Below are 16188 nucleotides of genomic sequence, written 5' to 3'. Positions count from 1 at the left end.
TCGGAATGCCATTGAAGTCAATGGGGCAGATCCAATGTAGCTATGCTAATTACCACAGAGAAGAAACTATTTCAGTGAACCTTTTGTGACGGACAACTTGTATGTTAGTGTTCAGAGCTACAGCAGCATTGCTGCAGTTCAGATGGTCAGCATGTCAATTCCTCATATTGGACACTGCGATCTGCTAGAGCTGGACGGAAAAGTCAGTGCTAGCATCTCATAGGGCACTTTACCAGCCTAAAATCCTGCATTTAAAATGGGTCTTTCTGCTTCTGTTTTAAATGCAGGATCACAACTGACTCCCTTTACATGTGCTTCCTTCCCCGCCCCCCCAGCTGAGTCTTCCATTATTTGTCATTGATCTCACTCCTCTTCTTGCTGCTTTTCCTCTTTTCACGGAGGAAACTGATGCAGAACACAAGGGGGTAACTTGATAGCTCATTATCTGTGATCTATTTAAAAACAGAGCAAAGGGCATTTAATGTAGGTCACGGCGTTACGGTGTCATGTAAAGAGCCCACAAACTTCCATAAAGGAGCAATCTCAATTGCAGGATAAAAGCCCGGTGTAAAGGAGCCCATAGGGATACCACATAAAATCCAGTAAAAAAGCTGGACCATCTAGGATGCTCCAGGGCATTTTGCTGGATCTGGTTTTGCATTTAGATATTGGTTGTAATATGTGGACTGCTTTTGATCAACTCCACCTGATCTGCCACCTTTAACCTTTCCTGCAAGACAGACAGGGACCTGGCCATTGTCATCCATGCATTGGAGAGTCAGTGTGGTGTAGTCATTAGAATGTCGGTTCAAAGCCTCCCCCAGCCATGAAACTCATTGGGTGACCTTTGGCCAGGCACTATGTCCCAACCTAACTAGGGATGTATGAAAGTCACTTACCTTTTCGTGGATGTGATTTGTGGTGGTGGTGGGGCGCTCCGTCCCTCCCCCCGGAATCCTTGACGGAGAGGGAGGCGATTTGGTCCTCCCCCCCGGAATCCTGCCCAGCCGGCTCCGCGGCAGCTCTGCGGAGCAGCCGGCCAGGGCCGTCCGCAGCCGGAGTTCCGGATGTGGACGGGCTGCTGCGGACGCAAATGGCGGCCGCCGTAGCAGCCGCCATTTGCATCCAGCCAGGCTGCCATGATAGGCTACGTAAGTATTTATGTAGCCTATCATGGCAAGCAAAAAAACCCAACAACGTGTACGCAAATGGCGGCGGCTACAGCAGCCGCCATTTGCGTTCCCTGTTTTTCACCGTTTTATCTTACGTAAATATTTACGTAGGCTATTATGGCGGGAAAAAAAAGGGGGAACGCAAATAGCGCCCACTATTCTATTTGCGTTCCCCCTTTTTTTTGCCGTAATAGCCTACGTAAATATTTACGTAGGATAAAATGGTGAAAAATAGGGAACGCAAATGGCGGCTGCCGTAGCCACCACCATTTGCATAAGCGTTGTTGTTGTTGTTTTGCTTGCTGTGATAGGCTACGTAAATACTTACATAGCCTATCACGGCCTCCGCAGGGACGCAAAAGGCATCCCTGCATTAGCCGTGATAGGCTATGTAAGTATTTACGTAGCCTATCACGGCTATGATGAGGAAGCGAATGGTGGCCGCAGGGTGGCTGCCATTCGCAAGTCAGCGTGGACGGCAGCAGGTAAGTGCTCCATTTTGCACGCCTTTTTTGGGTTGGGGGGGCGGGGCTTCATTCCGCCACGGATTTTGGGGGGCTGAATGCACTGGCATTCAGCCTCACTGAGATCCGTGGCAGAATTCTCCGCCATCCCAAGCCTAACCTACCTCGCAGGTTCAGCACTGCTGTGAGAATGACATGGAAGAAAGGGAGACCAATGTAGGCTGCCTTGAGCTCCTTGGAGGAAAGGCAGAATAAAAATATAATAAACAAACAGAAACATCCGTGATTGATGGCTGCACTGCAGTGTGCTTCCCTGAAGCATTTGGAAACTGCAGAATGTGGGGGTCTGTCTTTTGACAGTGAAAATATGAAGCTTATTTGAAACCATGCTGGAAGACTGTTGATTTACAGGCACAATTCAAGCATATCTTAGGAAGTATCTTTCTTTATCTGTGAGAACAGTTGTGGAGGCCTTCCTTCAGATTTTATTATCATGTAGTGTGAAAAACTGGGAAGAGCACAAGGTAAGGTCTTCTCTCTAATGGTCCTAGTTTTATGGCTTTCTCTCCCTGGGAAATGTTCAGAACCTTTTAATTCAGTAACCCTAATGTTGATCTGCTGCAAGTTACTATGGTTTCATGCAATACTTTTGAATCTGATTTGATATATGGAGGGATTTATTGGGATTTTGAATGTTCAGGGCTGTAAGTAGCCTTGACTTTACATCCAACCTGTCCCATCCATTGGCAAAAGAAGGAGCAGCTACATGAAGCTTACTGACCTCCTCCCTGCCAGAAACAACATTCAGCCCCAACTGATGGAGTGCACCGATGGAGTACACTGTAGCTCCATCCATTGGCCATGGGACTAAGGGCTACTGGTGTTACTATATTCTCTTGTGCGCTCTCTCTCTCTCTCTCTCTCTCTCTCATTATATTCTATTGTAAGCCACCTTGAGGATCATTTGATCAAAAGGTGGGATATAAATCTATTGATCTATCAGAAGGCAGCGTATAAAATGTTTTTAAAACATATGAAGAAATAAGCCATGATATAGTTCCAATAGCTCATATTGTGAAAGCTCAAGCCACAATAAACTAGTTAGATCCTCCCAGCATGTTTTCTTGTTGCTGAGAAAATCCAACAAATGGTTTTAGATGGTCCGGCAAGGGTATCATTCTGTGTCAGCTAGCCTATGCCTCTCCCCTCCCCCAGTTAAAACCCTAATTCCTCTATAACAGCCTTTGCCAATCTGGGGCCCTTCAGATGTGTTTGACACCAACTCCCATAATCCGCTGGCTGGGGAATTATGGGAGTTGTCATCCAATACATCTGAAGGGCACCAGGTTGAGGAAGGCTGATCTATTTATAGCATCCTCCACCAGCATATATATGCGGATGTATGCTGGTGGAGGATTCCATGACCAGGGCAGTACAATTACTCCCATGATATCATTGCAAGGGGGTCCTATATGGCTCTTGTTCCCTTCCCCAGCACAGGCTAGTCCCATGTCACTGATAGCACTGTGCCGTGCTGGGGGGAGGGCGGGGAGAGGGAGAATGAATAGTCATGGCTCATAGTACAAAAGAAGAAAAATGTGCTGCAATCCAGGTCAAGATCCAGGGCTGTCAAAGGTCGGCCAGTCATGGCATTGCACTGGATATACATTGTACATTTGACACATCAAATCTTGGTCATAGAGGATGTAAGCAGTTTAAGTGCAAGCAGTGAAGATGCAGCACAGATTATTATTTCTGTACTCTGAAGTAGAACACATACACAACCCCATTTGTAGTCATTGTTTAACAATCTAAGATGCAGTTATCAGTGAACTGAAAGAATATTTTAATCCCTGTGTGGGCAGGTATTATAAAACTCAGTAAACCCTTTGTTGTTTTTTAAGCACAGTTCACTCTGCTACACTCATATGTTGTTTGTTTCATGGTATTTTCTACCCTAAGAGTAAATTTTAAGTAATTGATTCTCCTTTGCAGGCAGCACACAGCATCTTCCAGTATCTGACAGTCACAGGATCCTTGATGAAAAATGAAGTTAGCTGGCATATTTCTTCTGAAGTGTTAGTTTTTGTGCATCTTTGACAAGGAATATTTTTATTCATTTAAATGACCTGGAATAATCGACATACAAGTTTATGGGGCCTCTAGGAAGCTTTGCTTATAGATTACCGCTTTAAGAAAGAAAGCCAGTTACAGAATACTTTCCTACCTACAACTCCCCTCCCCTCTCGGTGTGTGTGTGCGTGCACGGTCACACAAATTATATTTCATAGAATCATAGAATAGTAGGGTTGGAAAGGGCCTAAAAGACCACCGAGTCCAACCCCAAACGGAAGCGTAAGAGTTTTTTTCCCTCTCCTAATTCACTTTCCCCAGATTTGGACACCTTATTTTATGTGATTTCCCCCAAATACATTTTGTCTGTTCAGCACTGCCTAAAATCTTACTTAGTATCAATAGGATGGTTTAATTAACACACACACACACACACACACACACACACACACATCTTGGGTGGCCAGGTGTCCTCTTTCACACTGGATTGTTCTGTATTTCTACCTCTTTCTGGGATGAGGTCCTCTTTGCCTGTACGTCTAGTACAATACTGGTTAACTAGACACTTAGGGAAGGGAATTCCACGGGACTCACATCGCTGTTGTTATTGGCATTAGTATTAGTATTGATGTGGGAAGCTTAGGTGCAGCTGCTGCAGTGGGGGCTGTGGTGTCATGCCCATGGAAGAGAAGTCAATGGGCTGTAACTGCTACTACTGCACATGATCTGCAGAGAAGGAAGGTGAAAAGCTGCATGTGTCCACGTGTCTGACAAGACCGCCTCTGTGCCGCACCAACTTACGAATGTGTGTGTGTGTTTGCTCCTCTGACCTCGCTGCCGTGTGTGTGTGTTTGTCTGTGGTACCATTGTGTTTGTTCCTCAGACCTTGGCTGTTGGACCAGCCACGGCAGCTCCTCTGAAATGGAGTGGAGGTAGGATGGCTTGCCTAGCAGCGAGTGGCCCATTGTGTTACGTTGTTGCCAGCGCCTAGCCTGCAGCCATTCACCACTGAAGCAAGCAGCAATACTGGCTTTCTTATCAGGTAAAGTTTCCTTGCTTTAAAGCTTTTTGTCAGGCTGCTCCTGAAGCTGGAGCTAGTGTAGAATGCAGCAGTTCGGTGGTTGTCAGGAGCTGCCCCTTCTCAGCATGCCACTCCTCTGTTAAGTAGTTGAGGTCCATGAAAAAGTTTGCCAGTGGACAGCCCTGTATAAATTGGCCTTTGGTTACTTTGGGGGAGGTTTGCAGCCTGACTAGGGTGGGCTGATGGAAAAATGGACAGGGTTCCTGCACCTTTAATGGTTGTGTGAAAGAGGGAGTTTCAGCAGGTGTAACTTGTCATTCAAGCTCATGCGGGAGCCCCACCCTCTTCTTCATCCTGTCTGTCCCTCTGTGTTTTTTACTCAGAAATAACTCTCACTGAGCTGTGAGCATGCATGGGACTGTGGACTTAAACTGTCCACCCCATTCTCCACCACTGTTTTGGCTACCCTATGACAAGACTTCCGGCCTAATCCTATGCATGCTTAATCAGATGGTAAGTCCTGCTGTCTTTACTGGGACTTGTTCCACAGTAAGTATGTTTAGGATTGCCGCCTTACAGCACAATCCTATCTATGCATGTGCACTCAGAAGTAAGTCCCGCAGAGTTCAATGGCAATTACTCGTAGGTAAAATAGGGTCACAGCCTTAGTTGCATAAAAATAGTTTCAGAAGATACTGTTTCTCATGCTACATCACTACTTGATCCACCTGTGGCTTACTCCCAAGTAAGTTCACATAGCCTCAAAACATATCAACAAATTCATTGGGGGTAAACTGATTGAAGAGAAACTGATGTAGGGTGAACTGGGGGTGCAGGGTGGGTACAAGTTAATCAAATAATTTATTGGAGGTGACTTTGAAGATTGAAGGAGAGTCCCCAATACTGGGTTAGCTATAAATCTTATCTAGAGGCTTGGTAGCAGTAGTATAAGCAGCAGCAGCAATAGACATTTTTACACTTAAGACTTACATTGTGTTTCAGCCTCTCATATTATCATTTGATAGTTATTCCTGTAGGAATTAAAGTGAAGGAAGAGATGATTTTGTAATGCAAATGAGCATTCTGGCCATTGTAATTTGAACATTTAAATTACAAACCAGATTGAAGCACGATCCTCTGTAAGGCTGCAACTTTCCTTACTAGGGAGTAAGTCCTACTGAACTCCGTAGGACTTTATGTCTGAGTAAACATGCATAGGGTTGTACTGTAAGGCTCATGTGCCTGTACTCTGATCAATCCTCTGCATGAATCACTAAGAACTGACTTTTGTGATGACATAGGGCTCCATCATACAGGCAGGAAATTCCACATCAATGCTGGTTCTTTCACCATGCGGTATCATTGCAGGACTGGGTCATTCTCTTTAGATGGCTGTCCCCGTCGCTTTATTTTTCGTTTATTTCCTTCTCACGGTGGTGGCGATGCCGCTCAGAGGCACTGCCACCTTTCTGCAAAGAAGCATCACATGTGCTAGGAGCATAGTGATAATTCCTCCCTCGGTCCTGCCCCTTTCCCTCCTCTTGCACATTACTGGTGGATGGGGACTGACACGCAGACAGCCCCCCTCTGCCCACCTTCCTGGGCCCCCTGCCTCCCCATTCAGTGTTTTTGACAATCTCTGCCATTTACTCAGCCATTTACTCACTGGGAATGCACAGCAGGGGGGCATCCTGGCAGGTCAGAAGGCCGGCACGCCGCTTTGCTGACCTGCCACTCTGCCACCTTATTCAGGATACTGCAGACCAAAAATGTCGAGGACCCCAAATGGCACAGGCACGGGAAGATGACACGCCCCATAGCCCTTTGTCACCCAAAACAACCGCGCACAGCTGCCAACACACAGTGGTTCATTCGCACTAGGGGAGAAATACACAGGGAGGTCATGGAGCTCCATTTGCACATATTTGGAAAAATACCACATTTTTTCTGTTTGAGGAAAACATGGGATAGGTAGGCGGAAATGGTGGGATAATGAGTGGACAATGACAACGTCACGTAATAGGCCCGCACAATTCAGTGAGTGGCCAATCATGAATGTGCAATAAACTGGAGGTGTAGAGATGCCCATAGAGGCTAGAAACAGGTAGAACTGCTGTGGTGGTAGGAATTTACCAGTTCAGTCTGAAAATGATGGCACAGGCCAGACTATCAAAACAAAATTAAAGATTTTGTAATGCCTGAGCTAGCCAGTGATCATTTCCCCCTCTAATTATTCCTTGACAGTTTGGGTTTCTGTCAAGGGTGAGTCTGCAGGGCAATTTTCAGGGGACGGGATGGACTCTCAGCATCTCACAATGGTAGTCAGAGCTGCTGGCATACTCACACTGCGGTTCTAGAAAAGGATGTGCAGCCTATAAATGGGATGGGAGCAAAGGCCGTGCAAATTCACCCGCATAGCACCCTTCTTGTTCCTTTTACAATAATTATTTCTCATCTTTCCATTTTGAAACTAAGGGCTTCTTCACATGGAGCTTTTATCCTGCTATTGAGCTACTGCTCACTCACAGAAATTTGCGGGTCCTTTTCATGACATCCTCAACCTCCAGGGCACATCCAGTGGTATTTCCCAGTTATTACAGGTTAAAAAGATCTGGAGAAAATGAGGTATCAAAATATATTGGACTGCTGTATTATTAAAACAGCTACTAGCTGGCGCTGGTTCACTGAGTTCTGTGGAACCTTGAAAATTAAAAATGTCCTCTCTCAGCAATCATGTGGTCGCCGCCTGGGAGCCTGCTGTAAACACAGAAAGGCTCCACAACAGTAGGAATGTGGATTTTTTCTTTAATGTAAAGGCAGCCTAAGCCTGCAATCCTAAGTGCACTAACTTGGAAGTAAGTCTCATTTAAATCAAAAACTAAAGTGGGCAGTTGTAGTGGGTCATTTAACATAGACCAGGTAGTATTTCAAGAATGACCCAAAGTCAGTAATAACACTCCCCAGTGAGGTTTGCCTCGTGTCAACATAATCTTCTTTTTGGGGCTGGGTTAAGACTTTCTTCTACTCTCAGGCATTTGACAGTATATGATAAGGCTTTCTAACAGGTCCTGGGATTCTTACTGTTGATGGTTTAAAATTGTTTTTTTATATTTCTGTATGTTAATGGTTTTATAATATGCTATCATACTGCATTTTTAGGGTTCTAATCTTTGTAAACCAGCTGGAGATCTTTGGCTATCGGGTGGTATAGAAATGTAATAAATGAATGAATAACATTCCCATTAGTGTCAGTGGATTCCACCCTGCTGGACTTCCACTTCTGTGGAATCACTTTAAAATGCATCCCTTAGACAACTGATTCTGATCCCTTTGACTTCAATGGCAACATTTCTGCTGACTTGGATGGAAACGAAGAACAGAGTCCATCGGTTCAGTCAGTCACAGAGCAGGGTGGGTAGATCCCCACGGTGGAGAGAGATGCCACGTGGTGACTGAAGAGCATATAGTATTAGTTTAACAGCTAAAATGACCACAGACAACACACATCATGGGACAGAAAACTGAGACCATATGTTCCAAAGACGCAGCGTCAGACCAAATGGAAAAACAAAGTGTTCTCCCTTGGCTGTTTCTATTGAACTGGGAAGCCAATTAAGAACAAAAAATTCTCTCTTGCCCCCCTAACCCCACCCTCCTGGTAGAAGGATATTTGGAAGGACAGGATGAATCAACATTTGCATTTTTTTCTGTTTTTGTTTTATTTTAAGAAGAAATATCACAGTTGTTTAAATATACCCTAAAAATTCACAACAACGGAATTATTTTAAGATACACATTTAAAAATGAAAATAACAACCTTCTCAGCAAATTTGGGGACACAAGGTTCGCATGAAAGCCTGAACCTTGAAACTCTGCATGCAACTCATTCAGTATGATGATATTAATGAGAAAACAGATGGATAGCCATAGAAATGCTGAGAATTGTGTGGATGTAGTGTGCAATGTCTTTCCTCTGTGTGGTTCATGCACTGGTGTATCATTGTGTTCTTTTTCTCTTTACCTAGCCTGTGTTTAACTTGTACTGTATCACTGTTGTGCATTCTGTTTGTATGTCTGCTGTATGCTTTGTTCATATGCTGTGCGGTAGCTAGCATGTGAGGCTAGTCATACCTTCTTCTCCCGCGCTTTGGCCTAGTACGTTTTACCAACCAGGCCCTGTGGGTTGCTATGGGTAACAGGCTAAGCATAAACACCTTCCAGTGATTTATTGCCTAGCTAAAAGGAAAACACTTAGCTTTTCCATTTATTTGTCCTATACAGATTTGCATCTCTTTGTTCAGACATGCCCCCCCCCCCGCCATACTTTTACCACTAGAATCCCTTTTAAGTTTGAATCCAAACAAGGGCTGTAATATACATTGCACGATTGTCATGCACCACAAAACAAGCACGTACGTTGCATCAAAGTAATGCTTTGTTCATTGGTAGCCAGTATTCCACACAAACCCTGTTGTTATACACAGTTTCATCCATATTAATAGAGACTAGAATATAGGGAAGTGAAGCCGCTGCATTAAGCAGTCCTTGAAAAATGAATGGGTCTCTCCTGTCACCGTTAAGGAGCAGTCTGGCAGTTTACTTCCCAGCACATCATTAGTTTTTCCTCCCTCCCTCCCCCTCCCCCCCCGTTTCATTATCTATAATGTGGTAATTGAGACTGGTGGCACGTTTATGGATGCATTGATTGCTTGGGCTGCAGGAAAAGGAGTAACACGTTCAGTCTACCTACCTCAGTGGTGAACCTTTTGGTGTTGCAATGCCATAGCCTTTGGAATCCAAGTTACCTCCCACCTTCATGGTGTCACATGGCTTTCTCTGCTCAATGTACTCATTCATGGTGGACTCTAGCAGGTAGGCATACTTCCCTTTGGATCTCCTCACACGCTTCATCCCCTCTTCTGTTGTCGGCACGAAAACAGAGGGCTCAGCTGACTTCATGTACGTCCACATCTTCTCAAAAACCGCTATTTTAGATCTCTGTCCAGAATAGCATAAATCCACTGCTCTTAGCATGTGTTAATACACAGAGCAGAGATTCATACACCAAGGAAGACACACATTTGCTGGGCTGTGTGCCTACACACTGCATAGCTAAAGAGGAAAGTACTCATGACTGAGGAGGGCTGGTTCACAGAGGAGAACAGCCTCAACACAATCCCTACCAACTGTTGCCAGGTATGTGGAGAAATGTATTGGATGAATTAGCACTGCACAGATATGCTTCTGTTTCGATTTCTGGGGTCGCAATGGTACATTTGGTGCAACAAAAGCTGGGGTGGTGGGCAACTCGTGGCCCTCCAGATGTTTTGGCCTACAACTCTCATCATTCCTCACCACTGGCTATGACAGCTAGGGCTGATGAGAGGATCATAGAATAGAATAGTAGGGTTGGAAGGGGCCTACAAAGCCATCGAGTCCAACCCCCTTGGACAAAGGAGTAGGCCAAAACATTTGGAGGGCTACAGTTTGCTCATCCCTGAACAAGAACTAAGTTGAATGGAATGGGAGATACATGTAAAAATGACGATAGATGAAATGGTGTTTTGAGTGCCATTTTCTTGGTAGAAAGGCGGGGTAGAAATCAAATAAATAAACATAATTTATAGTAAAGATACAAATGTTTAGGTAAAATTAGGAGCTACGTTAGAAATACCAGCATAGTCCCTAATACTAGCCCAGGGTGTGGCCATAACTCAGTGGCAGGGGGTTCCAGATTCAGTCCCTGGAATCTCCAGTCTTTTGCTGTTGTATTTAAAAGGTACATCTGGGCTGGGAAAGGCTTCTGGAGAGCCACTGCCAGTTGGATGGACAGGACTCAAATGGTCTGACACAGAGCAATTGAACCGCATCATTTGAGCTGTACTCAATAAGTGGAGAGGGCAGGCTGCTGGAGAGAACATTAGAAAGAAGTGAGAAACAGGGGACATTAGACCACTGAAAGGAAGTGCACTTTTGGAGGCCTTGCTACATAAGCTCCCCTTGAGTGTAACATCAATGTATTTACATATGGTAAATGGTGCCATTAAATTACAGAGCTAACCAAGTACTTATTATTCTCTAAACCTGAACTGCAAGTCACAGGGTAATTACTTTTGATGCTGCTAAGTGTAATTACTCAGTAATCTGTGGAAGCGTGTAATTACTCCATGTTTCTAGGGTATTTATGGTATCTGGCAGAACCCTGTGTGTGCTGTATTTCCTGGGCTGGCTTGAGACTCTGGCTTTGTATATTGAAGTCAGAACTAATTCCTCTTACCCTAAAGAATTCTTTAGTAGAACCAGCATCCAGAGTCCCATAAGCAATCTCTGTTTGCTTGGCCAAGTCTTCTGCACTCTCTATGGGAGACACCATTCTCTCTACTGTCAAGAATGCAGCTAGATTGGCTGTGTAAGAAGAGATGATGATCAAGGTGAAAAACCACCAGACCCCACCAACAATACGTCCAGACAGGGATCTGCAGGAAAAAGAAAACAGAAAGAGTGAAGATTAATTAGAGGAGTATAAAATATAGAGTGCAGTCCACAGAACTCTGCTTCTGCACAAGCCCTAGTGGAATAATTTTGGTGGACTCTGCCCATTAGTTTATCCAGGCCTGAATGAGGTGCAGGGTTAACCTCAGCCTGGGCTTACACTAAAGGCTGCCAATCAATTACACCTTTTCTACCTTAGCATCAAATATCGTGTGTGAGGCATGCAGCTTCATATGTAATGCCTAGCATGTGGTGCCCCTTGAAACTGCAATTGTTCAGTGGCAGCTGCTCTACACAGTAAGCTGCTTGGGTGCCACCACCATAGATAAACCACTTCTAGGTGCTTGTGTCTACACAGATCCCCATGTATGACAGTTTATGGGGGTGTGGGGACGTATTATATGGTGACCTTCAATCTGTGTAAAGAGCCACTTCAGACAAATGGTGTCTGGATCATCACCAACTACTGAAAGATCAAATAGATGTTGGGTTAAACTTGTATGTAATGAACCTTCCTCAACCACTTTATGTCTACTAAAGGTGGACTAACATGTGAAAAAGATCACCGTAAGAACAGTGAAGCACTGGAAGTCTTGAATTACTAAAAGAGGTCACCATATTTTGGAGTGAGGAACTTCCAGATGATGCTGGACTCCAACTCTCATCTTCCTCAGACAGCATAGCCAATGATCAGGGATGATGGCAGTTAGACTCCAGTAACATCTGGAGGGCCACAGGTTCCCCACCCCTAGGTTATAGGATCTTCATCACTGGAATATGACATGAAGGGACTGGACCTCCAATGCCTTCCTATGTGGAGACCATTTGCATCCTGCTCTCCATGTGCAGAAGAAGCTGGATGACATCCTATTTGTTTGTTTTCAGACAGCTGATATTCGTTGAATGAGGGTTTTCTTTTTACCATGTGATATAAAAGCCTGAAAGGTTGTTAATCCTATGAAAGGGGGATAGTGATGGCAGAGAGGACATGTCAATTGACAGATGTCCATCACATAGCACTGGGGTGGAGCCAAAGGACCCTCCTCTGCATTTGGGTATGTGGATGGTAAAAGGACCAACCTCTGCAAACACTCAGCTCAGCCCATTTCAAAATTAGTTGTAGGAAAGCTCTTGTTATAAAAATGGAAGGATTTTTTTTTCCACACAAGAAACAAAGCAGTGACATATGGAAGTCCAGAGCCATTCACAGCTGCAGCGTCATGAATTAAAGGGTCCAACTACCCCACATTACCTAATATGTGTGACTTAGCCATTGGAGAGCCCATCCTGTTCTAGTTGCTCCAGCTGGAAGAACGTATAAAAATGAGCAAAAGAAAAAGAAGATGCAACCTGACCATTGTACTATTTGTCTAGGTCAAGGCAAAGGACAAACATAGTATTTAAAGAGTATTTGCATGACAGATAAATGTACCAGCATGTCATAAGAACATAAGAAGAGTTGCACTGGATCAGACCAAAGATCTATCTAGTCTAGCATTCTGTTCCCTCAATGGCCAGCTAGATACCCCAACAGAAAGCCCACAAGCAGGACATGAGCACAATAGCACCTTCCCGCTTGTATTTCCCAGCAATTAGTGGAACTATATCGCCATCATTGCTACTAGCCAATGATAGCCTTATCCTCCATGAATATGTCTTAATTCCTTTTAAAGCTGGCCAAGTTGGTGGCCATAACTACACCTTGTGGTATCTGGAGAGGGCTGTTGTATTATTAAATTCAATGGGACTTCCAAGTACGTGTGTATAGGATGGTAACCCTAATGATGTCAACACTGCTAGCCTTTCTCCAGTTCAGACTCAACTGCACTGCAAAACTGGGATGACAGACCTTGCTGTGGAAGAGAAAAAAGTACACTTTCACTGAACTGTTCTAAAATATGACATTTGACTTGAGCCTCAGATTTTGACTAGTTTTTACATGGCATTAATGTGACTCTCGCACAGCTTTTAAACATCATGCAGCCTTCTTGTTTTTATCAACTTGATTTAAAATCCATTTCAAATAAAGTAACTGGTCAGTTGGTGTGTGCGTGTGTGTGTGTGTGTGTATGAGAGAGAGAGAGAGAGAGAGAGAGAGAGATGGCATTTGATGGAAACCAGGGAGCATATGTGCCCAGTGGCAAATTTATTTATTTATTTAATTTATTGCATTTATACCCCGCCTTTCTCCCTCTCGCAAGGAACTCAAGGCGGCTTACATTATCCTCCTCCTCACCATTGTATCCTCACAACAACAACCCTGTGAGGTAGGTTGGGCTGAGAGTCTGTGACTGGCCCAAAGTCACCCAGTGAGCTTCCATGGCCAAGTGGGGACTAGAACCCAGATCTCCCGGCTCCCAGTCCATCACTCTCACCACTACACTACACTGGCTCTCTATCCTGAATAAATCTTCAACTTCTAGTTTTGTTTGAAAGTGCAGAAATGAAAAACCAAATGCAGATGCTGTCACTATTGAATTCACATTTACAAAAATTCGCAATTATGAACATGTGCAATTCCCCCAAATGTGCAAGTCCAAAAATGCGCATTTTCATGCTTTAGCCTATGGGGGAATTGCGCATTTTCGGCTGTTGTTTCTTTTATTTTACATATTTTCTATGACTAAATTTGCATAACATTCCAGAAAGTAAAAAAAAACAAAGAAGGTCTGCAAGTCTGAGGAATTCATGCAACTTGGGAAAGCCAGTCCACTGTGGAATCTGCAGTTTAGATTCATAGAATTCCGAACACATTTGATTCTGTTGGCAGATTTCTCCGACTTCTCTGTACCCTTCTATGACAAAGTCCTGAGTCTCTCTAACCTAGCAACTATGTAAAATGTGTGGCGGTTTTATAATTTTAAACTGGCATTTTGTGCCCAGAATTGAGGATCTCAAGACATTTAAAATTTTTGAACTTAATCTTCTATACTTCCCAGTCCAGGTGCAGTAAACATTCAATTGCCAAAACCAAACAAAATGAAATTGACCTCTGCCCAAACCCTCTTTTAAGACCATTCCAGTTGCCGAGCTCTCAAATTACTTAGGGTGGTTTGAAACTAGGGATGAGCTCATAAAATTAGGGCAATTGAAACTAGGGATGTACGAATCTCTTACCTGCCAGTCCAGGGGTGAGGTCTGCAGGGGGGGGGGGGAGGCGATCCGTTCCTCCTGCTGGAATTCTCTTCGGCTGGCTCTGCTCCACGTTGATTCCGCGGAGCCACCACCCGGCTCTGAAGTGCCAGCGATACAGCCGCCATGCCGTATCGCTGGCTGAAGGGGACTACTGACTGTGGACGCAAATGGCGTCCGGGATGCCATTTGTGGCTGTAAAGGCCTTAGTTTAAGGTAAATGCAGCCGTAAATGGCTGCATTTACCTTAAACTAAGGCCTTTACAGCTGCAAATGGCGTAGTGGACGCCATTTGCATCTGCAGTCAATCTGCCCAGCCAACGATACGGCAATGGCAGATGTATCGCTGGCAGCCCAGAGTCGGTTGGCAAGGAGGATCTGGACGGAGAGGATTCCTCCAGGAGGTGGGGGTAAGTCTTCCGATCCTCCACAGACTCCGGGGGGCTGGATCCTTTTGAATCCAGCCTCACTGGGGTCCATGGAGGATTTCTCCCCCATCCCTAATTGAAACTCCAAAGTATAAGGAGCCAAACAATTGATCAATTCCTGCCTTCAGTGGCCTGGTCAGCACAAGGCCCTTATGTTGAGCCAAAACAGGGGACCTACTTTCATGAAATGTGTTTGCCCTGCATGACAGGCAACTTCAAATTTTGCCAGTCTTTCAGCAGGGCCCACAAGCAGGTCTAAAATGTTCCACTATTTTAAAGGAAGTGAGTTAGAGTAGCCACTTACACATTGCCCTCCCCCTGTCAAAAGAAGAAAAACATCATAAAAAACAAGAGAGACAGATTTGCATATGCTAATTTATATCTATATATGCAGATTTAGACATAATTATTGTACTTTAAATAAAAATACAAGGTATCTCACCATATTGGGGAAGGAATATGTGCCCACTCAATCTGCTGTTCAAGTACTAATGGTTGATGGGCACCTTCAGGTCTTCTGCTCTCCCTTCTTGTGGTTCTTTACCTTTAAATTGGACTTGGACCAGGTAGCCCTTCACATAGAGCAGCCTTTGCCAATCTGGTGCCCTCTAGATGTGTAGGACTACAACTGCCATCTTCACCAGCCAGTGCAGCCAACAGCCCAGTCCAACGCATCTGGAGGGCAGGGTGGGGAAGGCTGAAATAGAGGATGCCTTGAAATTAGGGTTGCCAGATCTGGAACATCCCAGGCCCTGAGATTTCAGGGCCCAAGCCTGAGACCTAGGGGTGGCCCCTGGTGATATCACAGGGGGTCACCAGTGGTGGACCCAAGGACACTTATTTCGCTATACACAAGCCTTTTCCTACACAGTTGAACCCACCAACCCCCCCTCCCAGACATTTCTCCAGAATAACAATACAGAGAAAGCAATTTGTGTCAGAGCCCACTTATTGAAAGGGGGGGGGCAGGATAGGAAGAAACCCATTTCACACACAGGCAAACTGAGGCACTAGGCAATTAAAGTTAATGACTACGAGAGAGAGTGAGTTTGGGTTACATAAACACAGCATACTAAGTTCACAGAACCAACAGAGAGCAGGCTTCTTCTTCTTCTTTTTTTAAAGTGGCTTAACTGCCCCCCCCCCCATTTATCCAGAGTATGTCACAACACAGAGAAAGGCATTTGTAGACAAGCTCACTTCTCCAAGATTTAAATTAAATGGTGATGGGAGACCAGGAAACCCATTTCACACACAGGTAAACTGGAGCAGCAGGCAATTAAGAGTCGATAACTGTAAGGGCCTGTTCAGATGCAACACTAAGCCACTGTGGGTGCAGTAAAAAATCTACCTGCAGTGGGTTAGCATTGCGCCTGAAGGGTGTTTTCTCAGGTCAGGAGGGGCAG

At 44.7% G+C, this 16188-nt stretch overlaps 1 protein-coding gene across 3 annotated transcripts in view; it reads right to left on the bottom strand.

The window, feature by feature from the left end:
* Nucleotides 1-16188, bottom strand: part of GRIA1 (glutamate ionotropic receptor AMPA type subunit 1) — a 318993-nt gene that overhangs the window by 19614 nt on the left and 283191 nt on the right. For all 3 annotated transcript variants that reach the window (XM_084832440.1, XM_084832439.1, XM_084832438.1), the window contains exons 12-13: nt 11008-11206; nt 9481-9728 (exon numbers count right to left, since the gene is read on the bottom strand). In XM_084832440.1, coding sequence (XP_084688566.1) covers nt 9481-9728; nt 11008-11206 — 447 coding nt within the window. The remainder of the gene's footprint in view (nt 1-9480; nt 9729-11007; nt 11207-16188) is intronic.

This window comes from Heloderma suspectum, chromosome 2 (genome assembly GCF_057233095.1).
Source record: "Heloderma suspectum isolate Gila_16-S chromosome 2, 16-S_ref, whole genome shotgun sequence".
Taxonomy (NCBI): Eukaryota; Metazoa; Chordata; class Lepidosauria; order Squamata; family Helodermatidae; genus Heloderma; species Heloderma suspectum.
The sequence above is the reverse complement of the archived record's forward strand: the minus strand, read 5'-3'. Positions and strand labels throughout refer to the sequence as shown.